This window comes from Vigna angularis, chromosome 3 (assembly GCF_016808095.1).
Source record: "Vigna angularis cultivar LongXiaoDou No.4 chromosome 3, ASM1680809v1, whole genome shotgun sequence".
Lineage (NCBI taxonomy): Eukaryota > Viridiplantae > Streptophyta > Magnoliopsida > Fabales > Fabaceae > Vigna > Vigna angularis.
In genome coordinates this window covers 22258811-22277096 of record NC_068972.1, presented here as the reverse complement: position 1 = coordinate 22277096, position 18286 = coordinate 22258811, and the positions used below count along the sequence as shown (strand labels likewise).

Sequence of the window (18286 nt, the reverse complement as noted above, 5' to 3'; positions counted from 1 at the left end):
GGGGTTTTTACCCTCCGCTAAATAAATTCCGGGGGTTTTTCAAACCCCCGCAGTTTGAGTCGCCACAAATTATCTGCGTTGCGGGGGTTTTTCGGCGGAGGGTAAAAACCTCCTCTATTACTGACTATTATTTTGAGGGGGTTTTTAACCTCCTTTATATTTTTGTCACTTTTTTGTTTAATGATTATTAAAATATATAATATCGTTTTTTGTTTGATGATTATTAAAATATATAATAACTATCTATTTCCATTAATTTTTTTTTTCAATTTCAAAATTAAATAAATTTAATTTTTTTCTAAAATTATTAAATACCAAACAAATATGATTCATTTGATTAAAAAAAGATATCATACAACAAAAGCCCCTGAATAGAAAGAAATTTAGAAAAATAAATTGAGAAACAATTTTATAGTCACATCAAGATAGACTAAAAGTCAATGTAATCTCATTACAAAAGTAGTTACAAAGAAAGAAATGTTACTCAATTCATAATAAACTAGGTATAGTTTTATCCTAAAACAATATCATAAACTTCCTAAATGTTACTTCCATCAGATGATTGTCTTGCACCCAAAGGAGACTCTGGCTCATTTGCATCAGGAGCTTGCTGAAATAATATAAAAAAAAATTAATAAAATAAACTCAATTACATGTACTTACATTTTGTAAATAATATATAAAAAAATAATCAAATAGAATTCAGTTTTAAAAGTCATTATTCAAATTTTCCTTGACTACTGCAGTTACTACTTTACACCATATATAAAATGCAATGGACCAATACTTCTCACACTATGCATATAAATCTTATTGCAACAATCAATAAAGCTAACTATGTTCCAAGCAATTGGATGGGAAAAAGATTCATAAAGATAACAAAACATAAGTGACTAAGCATAACCTCCCAGCAAACAGATCAAAGACCTATGTTTCCAAGGTGCCAATTTCTTAGAGAAATTACCTAGAATAGGCTTCCAATCAACCTCTCGAAGAGGATTTGCACCCAAAGCTACACCAATATAAATAAAAGGAAAATGTGAAACCTTGCAATTTAAAAAATTAGCAAACCTCTCCAAGTTGCTTCGTCCAAATTCACTCTTGAAAAATTACTTTTAAGTCCAGACATAGGTTTAACCCACCCCAACATCATGGTTATAAAACTCATAGTCCACTACCCCATTTAGTCTTAACTCGTTTGTATAATCATTTTGAATGGGCTTGGTGGGAATATCCTTCCTGGTGTAAACATGTGATGTTCATCCAAAAGACAAATTTAAAAATCAAGGAGATTTTCATATGTCACGGATCACCAAAGCACAAATAACATTGGAAAATCATCTTAGAAACAATTATAACTCATTCGCCTTATGAGCTAAAGATTTCAGAATGGACTTATTTACAAAGTTGATGTAATTAATTGTAAAATGAAAAATAGCTATAAACCAAATTTCATCCCAAAATTTTCTATGTATAAAAATCTTCTAAAAGTGCTTATACTCTGACAAATTACAATTACATTGACAAAGCGACAAGAACAAACACCAGAAAACTAAACAAGAACAACATTGTGCAGCCAAGAAAATTTAGCTTTTCACTCTGTGTGTGTGTGTTGAAAGTGTCGAATTATATTTAATTCACAACAGTTTGCTAATTTCTAGATAAAAACACACATCCCCATACCTGTTCAAGATTTGTAGCAAGGGCTAGGAATTTTTCATCATCCCCCAAAAACTTCATATCCACAATTTCTTCATTATATCCAACAAGTCTTTTGGTTAGATTTAATTGTAACAACTCTTCAGTGCATTCCAGAGAGTAAAATAAAAACTGCTGATCTGTGTATAATAATATTGCTAGCTACATTTCAAAACTAAAAATATATGCTCCTCTTGTAAACACTCCATATCAATTATCATAAATTCATACTCAGTAATAACATGCTTTAATTTTTATCATTCATACCTTTTTATGAATTTTTTAGAGAATGGACCATATCAGGACAGAGCCAAAGCTATCTACAAAGACCTGAGAAGCAATTTAATTAGGTATCGTTTGATTTCGTTGGATACCTTACATACATACATATATATATATATATATATATATATATATATATATATATATATGTCGGTTGGTTTTCAAAAATAATTTGTCTTACTGCAGAAATATAGTACGCAATTACAAGCTATTCAATGACATCAACATACGGTCCAATCTATTGTTCCAATCGCAAGCTTGGCAAATTTATTCTAGGTATAAATATAGTGTACATGCTTGTAAAGAAGTATGTTCATGTTTCAAATTATGTATGTTAATAAAAGAAATTTGATTAATGTGGATATATCTTGATGCACTTTTGAAGTATTAAAACACATACACCACTCAATAAAATGCATAAACTTGATGAATTAGACACTTTCCAGTTAATATTCATTTGACCCTACAAAAACTGAAAGAAAACCAAATGTCGAACTCAAGTTACTCGTTGATGAAAAACATGATTGAAACTGGGAAGAAGATAACCCACTAAAGTGACGCAGAATGAACTCAATAAAACGCTGCACCAAATAAAAGCACAAAGAGTTGTAGAACGATGTACCTCCGTGACGTTATGAGCTCCGCTGTCTGCCGGTCCGCAGAACCCCCGTTGTAGCTTCGTCCACCGACTGCGAATCTGAAAGGAAAAGGAAACACGGACAATCCAAAGGAGAAATGAAAGAAATGAATGACAACAGGAAATAGAAGAAGGAAGAAAGGAAGATTGCGTACCTGCGAGGGAGAAATCGGATGGAATGAAGGGGGAACTGATTTTGCGGATGGAATTAAGGGGGGAACTGATTTTAGGGTTCAGTGGAAGGGAGAAATTGAATCAGAAATTAGACGAAAATATTGGGTTTAGGCAGATGGGTTTAAGATATGAAGGGAATAAAATTTTAGGATTGTTAAAAGAAAACTTACTGTAAAATTTTTAGAGGGAAAAATGTAAAAGAATTAGTAAATGAAGAAAAAAAAAATATTATTATTTGAGGAGGTTATAAACCTCTCTTAAAAGGAATTAAAACTCCCACAAACATTGTCAGTTAAATAATTTAAATTAAACATCTTAAGTTGTGTTAATTTGAGGGGGTTTTTTATACCCTCTCCAAAATAACCCCCTCTAAATAAGATTTTTTTTGTAGTGCAACCACAAATAGGTATGTTGTAATGTTATTTTATTTATTTGTTTTGTAGAGAAATATTTATTTGCACTTGTTGATGGTTTTTTTTTTATTTCAGGGTTGAGTTTGCTCATTGGAGTCTGAAGAAAGTTTTGGGCAATAGTATGGGTGATTTGTGTTCTTGTTGGGATAATATTCATAACGTCGTTATCCTACAACACAACAAGATTAAGGCGTCATTTGAAAGAAGTCTGTTGCTTACGAATGACCCTTTTAAAGGATACATATATAAAAAACTTATTGGACATGTCTCTCGATATGCATTGGATCTCATTGCTAAGGAATTGGAAAGAGTGCAGCAGATAGGATTGGACTCATCAAAGTGTGGATGCGTATTGAGACGTACATTTGGTGTCCACTATGCATGTGAATTAGCAAGGTATGATGTTGGATTGATCCCTCTGGCTGAATTTCATATCATGTGGCGAAGATTGCATTTCTCAAATGTTGAATTAAATGAAACCAAGCCCGAGTTATCCATTAAAGATGAGTTGAAACAAGTAGAAGAACGATTCAATGAGGTTGATATTGGAGGTAAAGTCACCATCAAGCAGAAGTTACTTGAAATTACTTGTCCTACATTGACATCAATGGTCCCTCCATTACATAAATTCAAGACAAAGGGTGCTAAAAAAAAGTAAAGTTCAACGAAGAGAAAGGTCTACTACGTGGGATCCATCATATTTTAAGTATGTCGATGCCTTTCATTCAACCATAGAATCTTCAACTGTGAAAAGTAAATTACAATCAAAGCCAACTGTAGTGAAGAGAAAGAGAGTTCCAATGATAGACAGTTTCATTTTATTACTCACCCCTTCATTGTGGACGTTGTTGATGTTGTGGCTGATGGTCACTGTGGATATAGATGCATTGTTGCGTTGTTGGGACTCGGAGAAGATTCATGGCCCATTATCAGAAATGATTTGTACAAAGAACTCAGTCAATGGCGTGATGAATACGCAAGCCTAGTAGGAGGGTATGATAGACTAGAAGAACTAAGGAACTCTTTGTTGGTGCAGTCACAGTCGACAGTAAGTGTTTCCTATTTTATGTATTTTATTTATTATATTTATTTTATCTAACAACTTCTTTTATTCATAACAGGCTAATAGGAATAAGTGGATGACATTACCAGACATTGGTTATGCAATTGCTAACCGATATAATGTCATCTTAGTGTGTATGTCATCATCTCAAAATTATACTATCTTCCCACTACGTTCCACACCACCTTCTGATATAAGTCAACATCGGTTAATTTGTATAGGACATGTTCATAGATGTCATTTCGTGCAGGTAATTGTATTATTTTGTGATTTCATTTGAAAATTACTTATAACTCAATTAACTATTGTAATTTGTATTATGGCAGGTTAAGTTACAAGAAGGTTGTCCTTTTCCCATGGTGAATATCATCTCCTCAACCCACTATTATCCTGAGGCACGAGCGTGTTCATTTATTTATACTAGTAGGATGCAAACATTTGCACAGTTGATGGACATAACGACATCTTATGTTGACTTGGGTGATTCGTGATATTTATGAAGATATATAAAAATACACTATTACTTTTTTATAAGGTGTATTTTAAGCTTTTTGATGGACCCACACCCTTCATTCAACTAAAATACTAAACATTTACTTTTCTATCTTATTAAAAAACTCTTGGACGTATATCTCTCCCTTCTTTTCCTTTACGTAACTCCTAATATAATATTATATATATATATAACACCTAACATAATATATTATATATTTATGTATACATATATGTACGTAACTTTTATAACATGCATATCAAAGCGGCCCCACTTCAATGCCCAATGCTAAAATCACTAATATACCTGGCATAAAATTTTGAAGAATTTATGCTTTGTTCACATGAGCTGATTTGTGGGAAATGACTTAGGGAAGAGTAATTGAATGGATTTGAGGGTAATTTTTTTGTTGTTTTTTTGAGTGGATTTGTGGGTAATTGAGAGTAGATTTGGAAAGTAAAGTTTGTGAGAACTAGTGTAGGATTTGATTGATGTGATAGATTTAAAAAATTTATTTATTAATGTTATATGTAATTCTAAAAATGTATATAAAAAGAAAAAAATTATAAATAAGAATTATAATTAATTTTTAAAAATTTAAAAATTATAATGTAGTAAAATGAATTTATTTTTAAATGTAATATTTATTTGTAATATAATTTACTACCAAGTATTTCCAACTATAAAGCTTTTTTTTTACATTTTTAATTAATTAATAATAATAATAATAAACAATTAATTAATTTAATATTTTTTATAAAATTAATATATATTAATTTTTTAATTTATAAAATATTAATTATTAAGAAAATAAATAATATTATAAAATTAAAAGAAAAATTTAAATAAAATATGTTAACATTTGAAAATACGTTTATCATATTTAATTTCAATATATTAACCGTATTTTCAAGGGTTAAAGTTTTCTTTTTTTAGGTTTACTTTTTTATTTTTATTTAATAATTATTATTATTTATTAAATTATATGAAAATATAAATAATAATTAAATTATAAAAAATATTAAATTAATTAACTAATTATCATTATTATTACTAAATAAAAATAAAAGAAGTAGACACATGATCAACACTCCTTACGAACATGGAGTTCTTGTCCTTCCTCTTCCTTGCCCTTCTCTTCATTCTCTCTCTCTACTTCGCCAGAGAAAAACCCCACAACAACAAATGCTTCAGACCCTACCCTCTCATCCGAGGATTATTGGAATTCCTCAAAAAGCGCTGCCGCTTCCTCGAATGAACCACCCAAGTCCTCAATGACTGCCCCACCAACACCGCCGTCATGTCCCGCCCCTACAGATTTAACATCGTCGTAACGGCCAATTTCGACAACGTCGAACATATGCTCAAAATCCGATTCGAAAACTACCCAAAGGGTGAACGCTTCATCCACCCCCTCCATGACCTCCTCGGCAACAGAATCTTCAACTCCGATAGTGAACTTTGGAAGGTGCAACGAAAAGTCGCCAGTTACGAGTTTACATCCAACTCACTCTGTAACTTCATTGTCAACTGCATCACCACCGAACTCCAACCATAATTAAAATCGCATCAACCCGCAACACGTATCAGCCATGAACGAGGGAGGAAGAATGTTGGGGAATCAATTATTGCACACACATTTTTCAAAGTTGGAACCGAATACAAGAATGTGGAACCGAATACGTTCTTCTCTGCAATTTCTTGAAGGAGTGGAACCGAATACAACTCCATCTTCATTTTCTTCTTACCACTGGAATCGGTTACCAGATTTGTGGAACCGAATACATGCCTATAAACCACCTCTTCTTCAAGCGCCGCTGCTTCAGTAAACTTCATCTTCATCCATCAAGTTGTCCTCAACATCAAGCTGCAATCAACCCTGTTCTTCGTCTTGAATGGTTGTGTCAATGGCAGAGAATCTCGCCAGCTAGGGCAACAAGCGCTGCACACCAAAACTGCGAAGTTAACAAAATCATGAGGGCACACACGTAATTTGCGAAGAAATCAGCGTAAATCTCCTCGTTTTAGCGAGATAAAAAAATAGCCCCATCTCGTAAATCACTGCATTTCGCCACTTGCAAATCCGCACAAACGAACACCTTCTCACTCTAAATTCATCGCTCGCATTCGCCTTTGAACAGTAAAATCTGTTCAAGCGAACACTGCCTTAAGCAGCACCCAACCTAAGGAATTGGAAGAAAAGTAAAACTTAAAGTAATGTGATGAATGACAATTGTTTTGAAAGAAATCCATAAAAATTTCATAATGAATGACATATTACCTTGAAATAAGTACTACATGCAAGGATTTCATATAAAGTATGATTAATGGTGTATATTTAGATTAATAAAAATAAAACGAATAATATAATCTTTGTAGACAATCGTAGTAATGTATCACATTTAATAATGCAAGTTTTATAAAAATTAAATTACAACTCTAAGCCATTAGTTGAAATAAACCTCTGCACCATATTTATAAAACGAAAATCATATTAAATGAAATACAAAGTCCTATCAATTAGACGTCGATCGTCTACCAAGCACATGCCTATGTCCTCTCCTAGTCGGAGAATATTCGTTGATGCCCTCATTAGCAATCTGAAGCAGATCCACCGACACCTGATGTGCAACAGTACCCTTTGTCACATGATGACACGATATCAACGATTGTAACATTCTCGCCATTCGCCTAAATCTAGCCTGCATTATAATTATATCAAACAAATAAATAAACATGGTTAAGAAAATTTAATAACATAAGCAATGAAAAATAACATACCACGACGCCAGATGGTGAAGGTGGAGAGGATCTACGATGGGGTCGTGCCTCCTGTGGAACATCGGGGCGCAAGAGCCAGTCTCGCGTCAGGTGGAGCAGGAATAATATAAGAATGTGAAACCCTCCTAAACCACTATATGTATCCATCGACACATTCATAAGGGTATGATGCCTGTCTCACATTCATAATAACGTGATTCATGAACTGCAACTACGCATAATCAACCGCGACTACATCTGCATCTGAAACTGTAGTGGGTGGTCATGGAATGTCCTGGTATAACCTTAACTGCCTCATCACACGCTCAAGCAAATGATTGGAAAAGGTGTCACCAATCCAAATCCATCCAGAATACATACAAATGCCAAAGAATGGACGAATGCCCCGATGTCCCTCATATGGATGCCATACAACTCCACTGTATGTCAGGCCATCCAACTGCGATCGAATCTCTGCAAGAGTCGAACTCTACCGAGGGCTCTGCCACCTAGCCGCATGTGGTGTGGTCTCATCATAAGAAGACACCAACCGCCTCCTTCCTATGCTAGGGAAATGCTCGTATATCTAACTCTAAAAATGCAATTATTCAATTAAATATCTTTCGTCTTTGAACATGGAAATAAGTACATCAAATAAATGTGAAGGGTATATGTTTGTACCTGAAACAAAGTCAAAAATTCAGCCATATGCTTCGTGGAAGCCAGACTCGCATCCCCGAGCTGGTCGTACAAATGAGCGAGTGCAACAACACCCCAAGCAAATCTGTCACACGCGTGTACATATCTAAATAATAGTAGGTAAGACACGCTATAGAAGTGGCACTTTTATTTGCGAAAATCGTGCATCCTACTAGATGTAACAGATATGCTATGGAAGCATAGTCCTAATGTTGCGACTGACACCTCTGAACATATATCTCTCTGAGCCAGCTGAGTCTGGCTTTCGGACCATGTGCATCCTCCATCTCAACACTAGCTGCGCGACCATCAACGCCGAGCAGGTCTGCAAGGGCTGTACGAGCCTCCTCAAACTCCAACTCCTCCAAATCACATAGTTGTCCTAGTACCGGGAGGTGAAGTAAAGTGGAGACATCATCAAGAGTGATCGACATCTCCTCTACAGGGAGATGGAAACTACTCGTCTCAAAGTTCCATATCTCTATGAAACCGAGCAACAAGCCCTTATCAACGTATCATAGCAAATATCTGTGAGAGGCATCAAAGAGGAATTCAACACAATGTGTTGAATTCCTTCGGCGCACAATCCTAACTTATTAACTTTTTTACCATGGGAGATCAACTTCAGTATCTCCCCTCGATCCTACACAATAATATTTAATATCAATTGTATTCGAAAAAAATTAATAATTAAAATTTAAGTTATGCACTCACCTTGCCCTGCGAAATACCATAAGCAACATGCTGAACATAGTGCGTTAACAATGAAGCATCACGTGGACCTCCAGGAAATCCACCGACATCCGCCTCATGTATGTCAGGAACATCGACATGTTCCTCCTCCTCATTATCGTCATCAGGAGCCTCAAATGCCTCCTCGTGAACAAGACCCTCATAGGCCTGATATGCCTCCTTCTCAAATGCTCGATCCTCGGCTATAGGGTCATCCTGAATTGGAGCTGCACGTCTTCTCCGAACTGAAGTTGTAGGTCGTCTCCTACCTTCACCCTATGCAGAACTCTCTCCTCTAGAACTCTCTCCTCGAGAACTCTCTCCATGAGAACTAAGAGATGCACCTCGTGTTCTTACCATTTCTGACAAAAACATTTTTAATTAAATTAATAATTATTTCATTAAATTAATATTATTTTTTTCATTAATTTAATAATAATTATTTCATTAAATAAAATAATTTTAATTTAGATATAAATAAATAACAAATTAGAAAAAAATACTAAATTTAAATACTCTATAAATTAATTAAAAATATAATAAATTAATAAACTAAAAAAATTAAAAATAAAATAATTACGTAACAAATTAATTGAAAATAAAAAATTAAAATAAAAACTAATAATAAACTTAAAAACTAAAAAACAACATCCAGGCCTGAACGAATGTCGCATATCCGTTTCAGGGCCAAACGGATATGCACCATCCATTCTTGGCCTGTTATCTTCTTCCTCTCTCCGAACACATGCACACAGCACAGACAAAACATAGAACCACCACAGATCCACAACAAAACAACATATTCAATACATTTTAAAAAAAATTTTAAAATATCATGAAAAACGAAGATCCTAACCTCTCGTATACCCACTGACCACCCCACACAATGTCGCATCACCGCACTGTCGCGCCGCACTGCACCCGCACTGTCGCACTCTCTCGCTGCACCGCTGAAGCAACAAAATGGATATTGAGGAGAGATGGGAGATGAGAAGAATGGATGTGGTGGAGTTTGGGGGGGGGGGGGGGGGGAATCTGGAAAGAGAGAGAAGGAGAGTTGGGAGGTGGGGTTGAGTGAAAAGTGAGAATGGGTAGAAAGATAGGGTTTGGGGTTAAAGTAAATAATTAGGATTAAAAGTAAAAAAGTTACTTTTGTAATTAAAAAAAGTTATTTTTGTAATTAAAAAAAGATGTAGTGGAGTTGGGGAGGTGGAGGGAGAAACTATGGTGGTAGAGGGAGCAACACCCTAAATACAATAGTAGTACATTTTAAGATAACTAGTTTGTTGTTTTTTACCTTTTTGTTTTGGTCTTATTAAGGTCACAAGCTTTAATAATTTTAAGTTGGAATAAAAAATGAATTCAGTGCATATAAAACAAAATTTATAATATTAAGAAATGTGATTTTTTCATTACTAAACATTTGAAGTGAACTATTAAGTACAATCTTTTAATTTTTTGTGTGTGTGATAAATATAATTATTTAAAGGTGAAATATGTTTTTAGTCCTTAAACTTTAATGTAAAAGTGAAATTTGTTCTTTAAAATTTTGATGCAATTTGATTATTAAATTTTTAAATGAATGGATATAATCTTTCTAACGAAATTGTATTTTCTACGCATCAAGTGATGTTTCTGGTTGGTGTTTGAGTTGTTTACACTATATTCTAGTTGAAATTTCTGAAAGACAATTTAACCGGTAAAGAAAATTATCACCATTGGATTAAAAGAAGTATATTCATTCATTTTTAAAGTTGGAAGAACAAAATGTATCAAAGTTTCAAACATGAACTAATTCCAATTTCACATTCAAGGGATTAAAAACATAATTAACTTTTATTTAAATTTTTAATATATATATATATATATATATATAACTCATGCTAATTTTTATTAAATTATATTAGTTTAACTTTTACATAATAAAAATATAAAGAATATTCCGTAATAAGAATATTTATATAATAATGACAAACATAATTTTTTTATTAAGAGGTATTTTATAAGATAAAATTATTACATATGACAACAAATTTTATATGAAAGTGTAAATTGTTTGTAATTCTATATTACTTTTATAAATAATATTATTTCATGACATAAATCTAAAATATATTTTTCTAAATTTAATTTACTATATGAGAAAGTAATTAAAAATCATAAAATGATAAAATAAAAAATAAAAAATATTATAAAAAAATAATTAATATAAATTAATCATTAATTATTTATTAAAGGAGAAAGGATAAAATTAAGACGGAGAGAAATAACATAAAAAAAATTTAATACTTAACTTATATGATTATAAATACATTAAAAGTACATTATGTAAGAACCGAGATTTTGGAGTGGACAAGTGTAATTGAGTGATTGTGTGAATTCTATAGTTGTATGAGATGATATAACTTGTGACCGTGTTAAACTATTCTGGTTTGAGTGGTTGGTGTTGTTCTTGAGTGTGTTTGAGGAAGTGGAGTAGCAAAAGTGGGGAATTGGGGTTAAGTGTTAAATTGTTCACTGGGGAGAATTTAGATGAGTTGTTTAGGACTTGTTAGAATCCCTAAGACCCTCAAACCGTGCCAAAAACCAGTAGAATTTGAGTCCTTAGGTTGATGATTATACAGTTCTGGATCATGAATATGGTAACAAACCCTTTTGAAAGTGTTTATAAAGGTTTAGACACCCTTGGAATAATGTAAATTGGTATATGATTCAGGTATGGGGAATTAGAAGTTGAGAAAAATATTCAGGTTTGATAAAGTTAGGAGTTGTTCATAATTCTGCAGATATTTCTACAGAATTATGCAGAATGTGGAACATATGTTGTTCTGTTCGGCCATGCGCTGTTGACCACTCGATCGTGTTCAGGTACTCGGTCATTAACTAGGTTCGGCTTCTTTAAAGTCTTACCAGTTCATGACCATTCGGTATTAGGTGTGGATGGTCTTGCTCTTGTGTTCGGTCTTAACTAAGTTCTGTTTCTGTGGAGTTTTCAGTTAATGACTGAACGATCTTTCACTAGTACTCGGTTCGTATTATGTTCGGTTCTAACTGCATTCGGCCTCCTAGGGGCCTTACATGTTAATGACCGTTCGGTCATGCTTTAGTGTTCGGTCCTAACAGAGTTTGTTGTCTAAGTCCAGAGTGTTCGGCTTTAGGTGGGTGTAACACCCCGATTTTTTTTTATATCACGGTGTAATTTTTTTTTTTAAAACCTTTATATAAAACATTCAATTCAAATACGGAATCAAGTCATAACTATAAACATCGTTTGAAAATCTTAGACTATGACTTTTACATAAAAAATACCGAATCGGAAGACTTTTACATAATAGAAAGTAATTAATATATTCCGGAACATAACATCCCAACTCTCATCCGCTACTCAGATCCGATCTCATTTGCAAACCATCTACATATCATCTTAGCATATAACACAGTAAAAACAACATTAAATACAAACCATAACGAGTCATAGCAGCCTATATCCACTCATAAATAATATCACAATCAATTCATTCATAAACCAATTTGTTTCCTTGCACTTTGTCGTCTCATCCTGTTACGCAAAACAGGATGATTCGAGTCGTCCTCCATCACAACTTCAAACTTATCTCCCCAACTTCTCAAGCCTTTTGAGCGAGACATTAACCTCCTTACGCAAAAGGAAGTGACACTTGAATCTCCGTCTCTATACGAGACTACACATCTTTATCGTAATGCAATACGAAAAGTTCTCACATAACCGACATCTATACGAGACTACACATCCTTATCGTAATGCAATACGAAAAGTTCTCACATAACCGACATCAGTTGAAGGAAATAACATAACGTCTATGGATCAATCACACATTGATACACCATCTCATTAATATGTATTACTCCACCAATCATCAAATTTGAACATAATTCCAAGTACATACATATGTGGTTTTAAGGATAGACATCGTATCATCATTCACAAAACTTCACCACACCATCACCATGATAATTATTTACCCCTCGTGTGTGTGTCTATATATATATAGTCTCAATAATATACACATAACCATCAAATTCGAAATCCGCAACATAACAAAATTTCAATAAAAAAAAAAAACACCAGCAGTAGAAAAGAAATACAATGCTCATGTCTATACTCATAATGGGTACCCAACAAGCACCCTTTCTACCACCTGGGACACGCATCAATAAAAAAGTTCCTTCCATTAAAGTTCCCACTTGAACCTACCAAATAACCCAAACTGTATTATACAAAGATATAAATTTATACTATATTGCTATTAACTTACGTAACAGCCAACGTGTTATATATATATATATATATATATATATATATATATATATATATATATACTATATTAATATTATATTACGTATACCTATATTATATTAACATATATATTAACATACTTTTCTTATATAAATGTAGCCCCTGATTAGGATTTTTCTCATGCAAAAGTTTCACTTTACCTCAATACCCCTACCTCCCAAAACCATTCCGTCAAATCTGGGTCACTCTTCATTAAACTAATAATAACATCATCCTTCACAATACCCACACAAACCCTACCTTCTCCATTATCTTCTTCTCAATCCACTCAATACCAAGAAACTACACTACACACGTTTATCTTCGTGTATCCGAAACTCCAACACTATAAGGAAATCTCATACAGTTCGTTCAAACCTAAAGTATTCATATTCTATTCTTATACCCAACTTCCTAAAAACTCATTTAAGCCCTAGATATTTACACACACTCACTCTTCTCCATAGCTCCTCATTCAAACGAAACTGGATTTGAAAGTCCTCACGGACTTTTCACGTTCAACATAGTCCAAAGTGTATCAACTAACAACATAACCCTTGATAAGGGTCAACCACGACACAAGGAAGAGAAAAGAGTTGAAAACAAAACGTAGGAAACATTCTCAATGTTCGAATCGTACCACCCCTGTTATACTCTTCATAATAAACCATAATTTACATACGACTTTATACATAATACAAACCAACAATATATAAACCATCCTATTTACAAACGCATGAAAGTTGCTCCCCTTACCTTATATTTTTTTTTCCAAAGCTTTTCTAGCTTTCTTAGAGTCCTATCAGCATTGAACAACCTCTTCTCTCGCAGCAGCAGAACCTCTCTCAACGCCTAGGTCTTTGGCGGCGTGGTATGAAGAACATGGACGCTCCCTTCCTCTCGGTAATCTTTCCATTCGCCGCATAACAACAACACTAGGTTTTTGGGTTTATTCTCTCGACTGCCAAACGTATATCCCCTTTTATATATAAAGATATCTCCTAATCTACTCCCAACTATTTTCTATTATAATTCTACCACTAGTGTGCATGGTCATGAACGGTAAAAGTAATAATCCCTAAAAAATGCAATCTGTCACGTAACAGAAAAATTAGTTTCTTTCTTCAAAATTTCATTTTATTCACATAGTCCTGTACTGGAAATAAAGCCTTTCTCTCTCCTATATAAATAAACCAATTAAATTTTCTTAATTCATATTCTAGCTTGTTGTCTTCGTGAAAGAGAGAAAAACAATTTAAGAACCTACACTTTCTCTTTCTTAAGACTAGAGAATAACAACTAAAAAAATTATATTAAATTCTCTCATCAAATTTTCTCACCTCAAATAATATTTAAGGTTTGCAACATAAGTTCAAATCCTATTGGCTAATCAAGGCTGCGGCCCCACCGAAATGCACCAGGGAAGAAAATAAATAAATAAAATAAAACAAATATAATGAAGGCACACAAAATTAAAAGCGAATTAAAATTCTTTGTTTAGTGCATTCAACAAAACTAAACAAAAACCCATGCAAAAACAAATTCTCTTCCCTCTACCCCCACGTGACCGCTGCCATCAGTTTTATAATTCTTCACTTTATGGAAATTATCACAAAACAATTAATGCAAGCCAAAAGCTTGTAAAGCAGTAGCAGATCAAAGACAGGTGCTCACATAGAATCCAACAAATCAAACAAACACTTTAACCACTAGACCAGAGATAGTTCGTAATAATAATAACAAATAATTATATTTAAACCCTATTTCAACGTATTTCGAAAATTAAAATTAAAATAATTGTTAATTAATTTTATACAACTCTTAAACATTTTTATCACCCAATACCACACTCTAATTAATTATTTAATATTATAAATTATAGAATAAAAATAAAAATATATTTTTATTTTGTCCGGATCTTACAGTGGGCACTTTGTCTTGGTAGTGTTCGGACTTATATTAGTGTTTAGTCTTTCCCTGGTGTTTGGTCTTTTCCTGGTGTTTGGTCCTTAATAGTGTTCGACCATTTCCTCAACCTTACCTAGTATTGATCGTTTGGTCCTGTTCTGTGGATAGTGAAAGACCGCTCGGTCTTAAACTAAATGTTCGGTTTAAGTTCTTAACATTCGGTCTAATCTCTAAGTGTTCGGTTGTTCTAGTGTTTGAACCTCAAACTGTATTCGGCTCATGTTTGAGCCTTACTCTTCAAATTGACCGTTCGGTCATATTTATGAGTGGTAGTCGTTACCGTTTGGTTCTGTACTGGGGTGGTATTTGGTTTTACTGTTCAGTTTGATTTTACTTAAATGTGTTCTGGATGAGGAAATATGATGGTATTGAAGTATGTTATGATATGTGTAATATGGATATGAAAGAGTATTCTAAGGAGGAATATCTCGTGTATGGTTATTGATTTGTAAAGTATGAATATGGATATTGCTAAGCAGGCGTTCATCCTGAAATTCTATGAGTATCATTCTCACATAGAGAGATATTTCATTAGTGAGAATAGCAGGAGGTCCCACCACCTCAGGGTGCCGAGGTAGGTATTATGGGATTAACCTTGGGTAGTAGCATGATTGGTGTCACCTGTTACACTACCACAAGTGCAAGGACGATTGTAGCTACATATTCATGCAATCCGGATAGTCAAGTCAAGTGGTCGGTCATAACATGCTTCTATGATATCTGTATGTGTATGATTGTATTATATGTTTGTCTGAATTGCATGTTAACATAATTAATTAAATTACACTAGCATACCCTTATTTCCTATCTTGTCACGTTGTCCGTTCAGTATTCTTCCTTGCGATGATCACCTTGTGGGTGTGAACAGATGGAGAGGAGTTTTCACTAGAGCAATCGCTGGTAACAAAGGATCCACCTAAGTAGGTATAAGATCGTTCGGTCTTGTACATAGGTTCGTACTACCATAGGAATTTTGTAAAGCTTTAAATTTCCTGGTTATTTTAGGATAATTGTAAGATAATTTTTCCCACAGTGACTGTTCTATATTGTTATTATGTGATGTCTCATTAATGTAGTTTCATACTATAATTTTTGGGATGTTACACATTATATAAAAACTTATAATTATAGCTAAAATGTGTCTAAAGACACAAATTAAAAAATTAATTATTTATTTATTTTAAAAATTAAATATCTTTTAAAATAACTTTTAAGAATGTTTATAATGATTAAAAAAATATATGAAAAGAATGTTTGGTATGACAAGTTGTTTGTATTGTTAATAAATAAATATTATTTTTTAAATATATTATTTTAAGAAATAAAAGTAAAACATATTTTTTAAAACATAACTTTATTAAGTAACCAACCAAATTATTAGAAATCCTAAAGAAATAAAATTAAAAATTAAAAATAGTTTAGAAAATAATTAATACTTTAATACATTTTATTCTTTAATAATTTATTAATGACAAAGTAATTAAAAATTAGAAATGGATATAATTAAGAATGAAAAAAATATAAAAAAAGTTAATATTTTAAATACAAATTATTCTTTAATAATAAATATATTGAAATTATAACATCAAAATATAGTATAAAACTATATAGGAACTATTACATATTTAATAAAATAGAATAGTCGACGAATAAGAAATATAAAGTTATTTTCGGTCATCTAACATAACTATAATAATAAACTTTATATACAACATAATTAAGCAAAAATATATACATTCCAACTATTCTAAGGAAAATTAAACATATGTTGATCCTCCCTCCAAAGCTTGCTCTACAGTCACATCATTGTCCTCAATCACATCGTTGTCCTCTGTCACACCTACCGTATGATCATAGCCAAAATATCGAAGCACAAGAGAAAACCAACGAAACACAAAGAAAAAAGGTAAGTTAGATACAAAACAATTCATATTACACTTAAAATATTTCATACATGAATCATATATCACATGAATTAAACTAAACATCTTAAACATGCAAGGACCTAGACTAGACTATTTGGATTTAGTATGAATGTCGAGCTATGGCGGGTTGTGCACTTATGGTGGCCGCTATTACTTTGCAAAGCCATTGTCAATGGGTTTGACTCTACTGCACTCACGAGCTTAGTTTGTATTGCGTCTTGGACCATACAGGAAGCACATAGACTAAGACCTCCTGCTACTTTCACCACATGTGTCAATCCACTCTACTTGAGAATGAATGATCATTAGAGTATCAAGATAACTCTCAAGACTGAGCCTACTGCATTCATACTAACAATACTTGAAATCATCACCAAAAAGTTTCTCCTTGGAACTTATTTCCACAACTTTTAAACCATTGAAATAACTTCACATTAACATTTCATACAAACATATGAGATCACTGAACATCCACAAAAGAACCAGGAACAACCAAACAAGTCATCAAAAACCACATAAAACCTATTTTTGAAAACACACAGGGTGGTGCTCAGGCACCCCAAAGCTAGCACTCAACACCCAAAGAGTTGGTGCTCAAGCGCTCAAGAAGTAGCACTCAACGCGAGGATTCTAGTGATTTAGCGCCTAGGCATCATGACAGTGGCGCTCAACACCATGACATATACCAATACTCTTATAGCATGACTTTGGACACTCTTTACACAACTTTCATTAACCCTCAAACCCTCTGGAAACTGAGAAACCTCAGAAAACACACCTCTAACTCAAATTGACCACTCCAAACCAAATCCACTTCTCCCTGAAATCATCTTTACTTCTTCTAACACCAATTTTAGTAAACCAAGGTAACAAAAAAATCATAAATGACTCAACAACCAACCCCAAACCATCCTTTCTATCCTAGACCTTCTAATTTGGAAACTCATTAGTCAAAACTCCTAAAACTAGCTCCAACCGAGCTAAACTCCACCTATCCACCATGAAACACTTTTGCATCATATTTCTACCATTATCAAAGTTCAACTAAGTTTTAAATCACCTAAAGGCATACCGTAAAGTTCAATTTTACTTCAGACTTACTCCTTTTAGATTTTTGCCTATCAAGA

The 18286-nt window shown here is 33.1% G+C and overlaps 1 protein-coding gene across 1 annotated transcript; it reads left to right on the top strand.

Annotated features, from left to right (window-relative positions):
* Positions 1–2596: 2596 nt before the first annotated feature.
* On the top strand, positions 2597–4758 carry LOC108324622 (uncharacterized). The gene is made up of 5 exons (XM_052874511.1): positions 2597–2652; positions 3280–3858; positions 3985–4252; positions 4326–4517; positions 4594–4758. The coding sequence occupies exons 1-5, from the start codon at positions 2597–2599 to the stop codon at positions 4756–4758; spliced, it is 1260 nt and encodes a 419-aa protein (XP_052730471.1).
* Positions 4759–18286: the final 13528 nt, after the last annotated feature.

Bases quoted from the DNA above. Each gene is read 5' to 3' on its own strand.
- LOC108324622 (XM_052874511.1), top strand. From the start codon at position 2,597: ATGTACCTCCGTGACGTTATGAGCTCCGCTGTCTGCCGGTCCGCAGAA. The intron at 2,653-3,279 runs GTAGCTTCGTCC...TTTTTATTTCAG, and splicing joins CGGTCCGCAGAACCCCCGTT to GGTTGAGTTTGCTCATTGGA. The intron at 4,518-4,593 runs GTAATTGTATTA...GTATTATGGCAG, and splicing joins ATAGATGTCATTTCGTGCAG to GTTAAGTTACAAGAAGGTTG.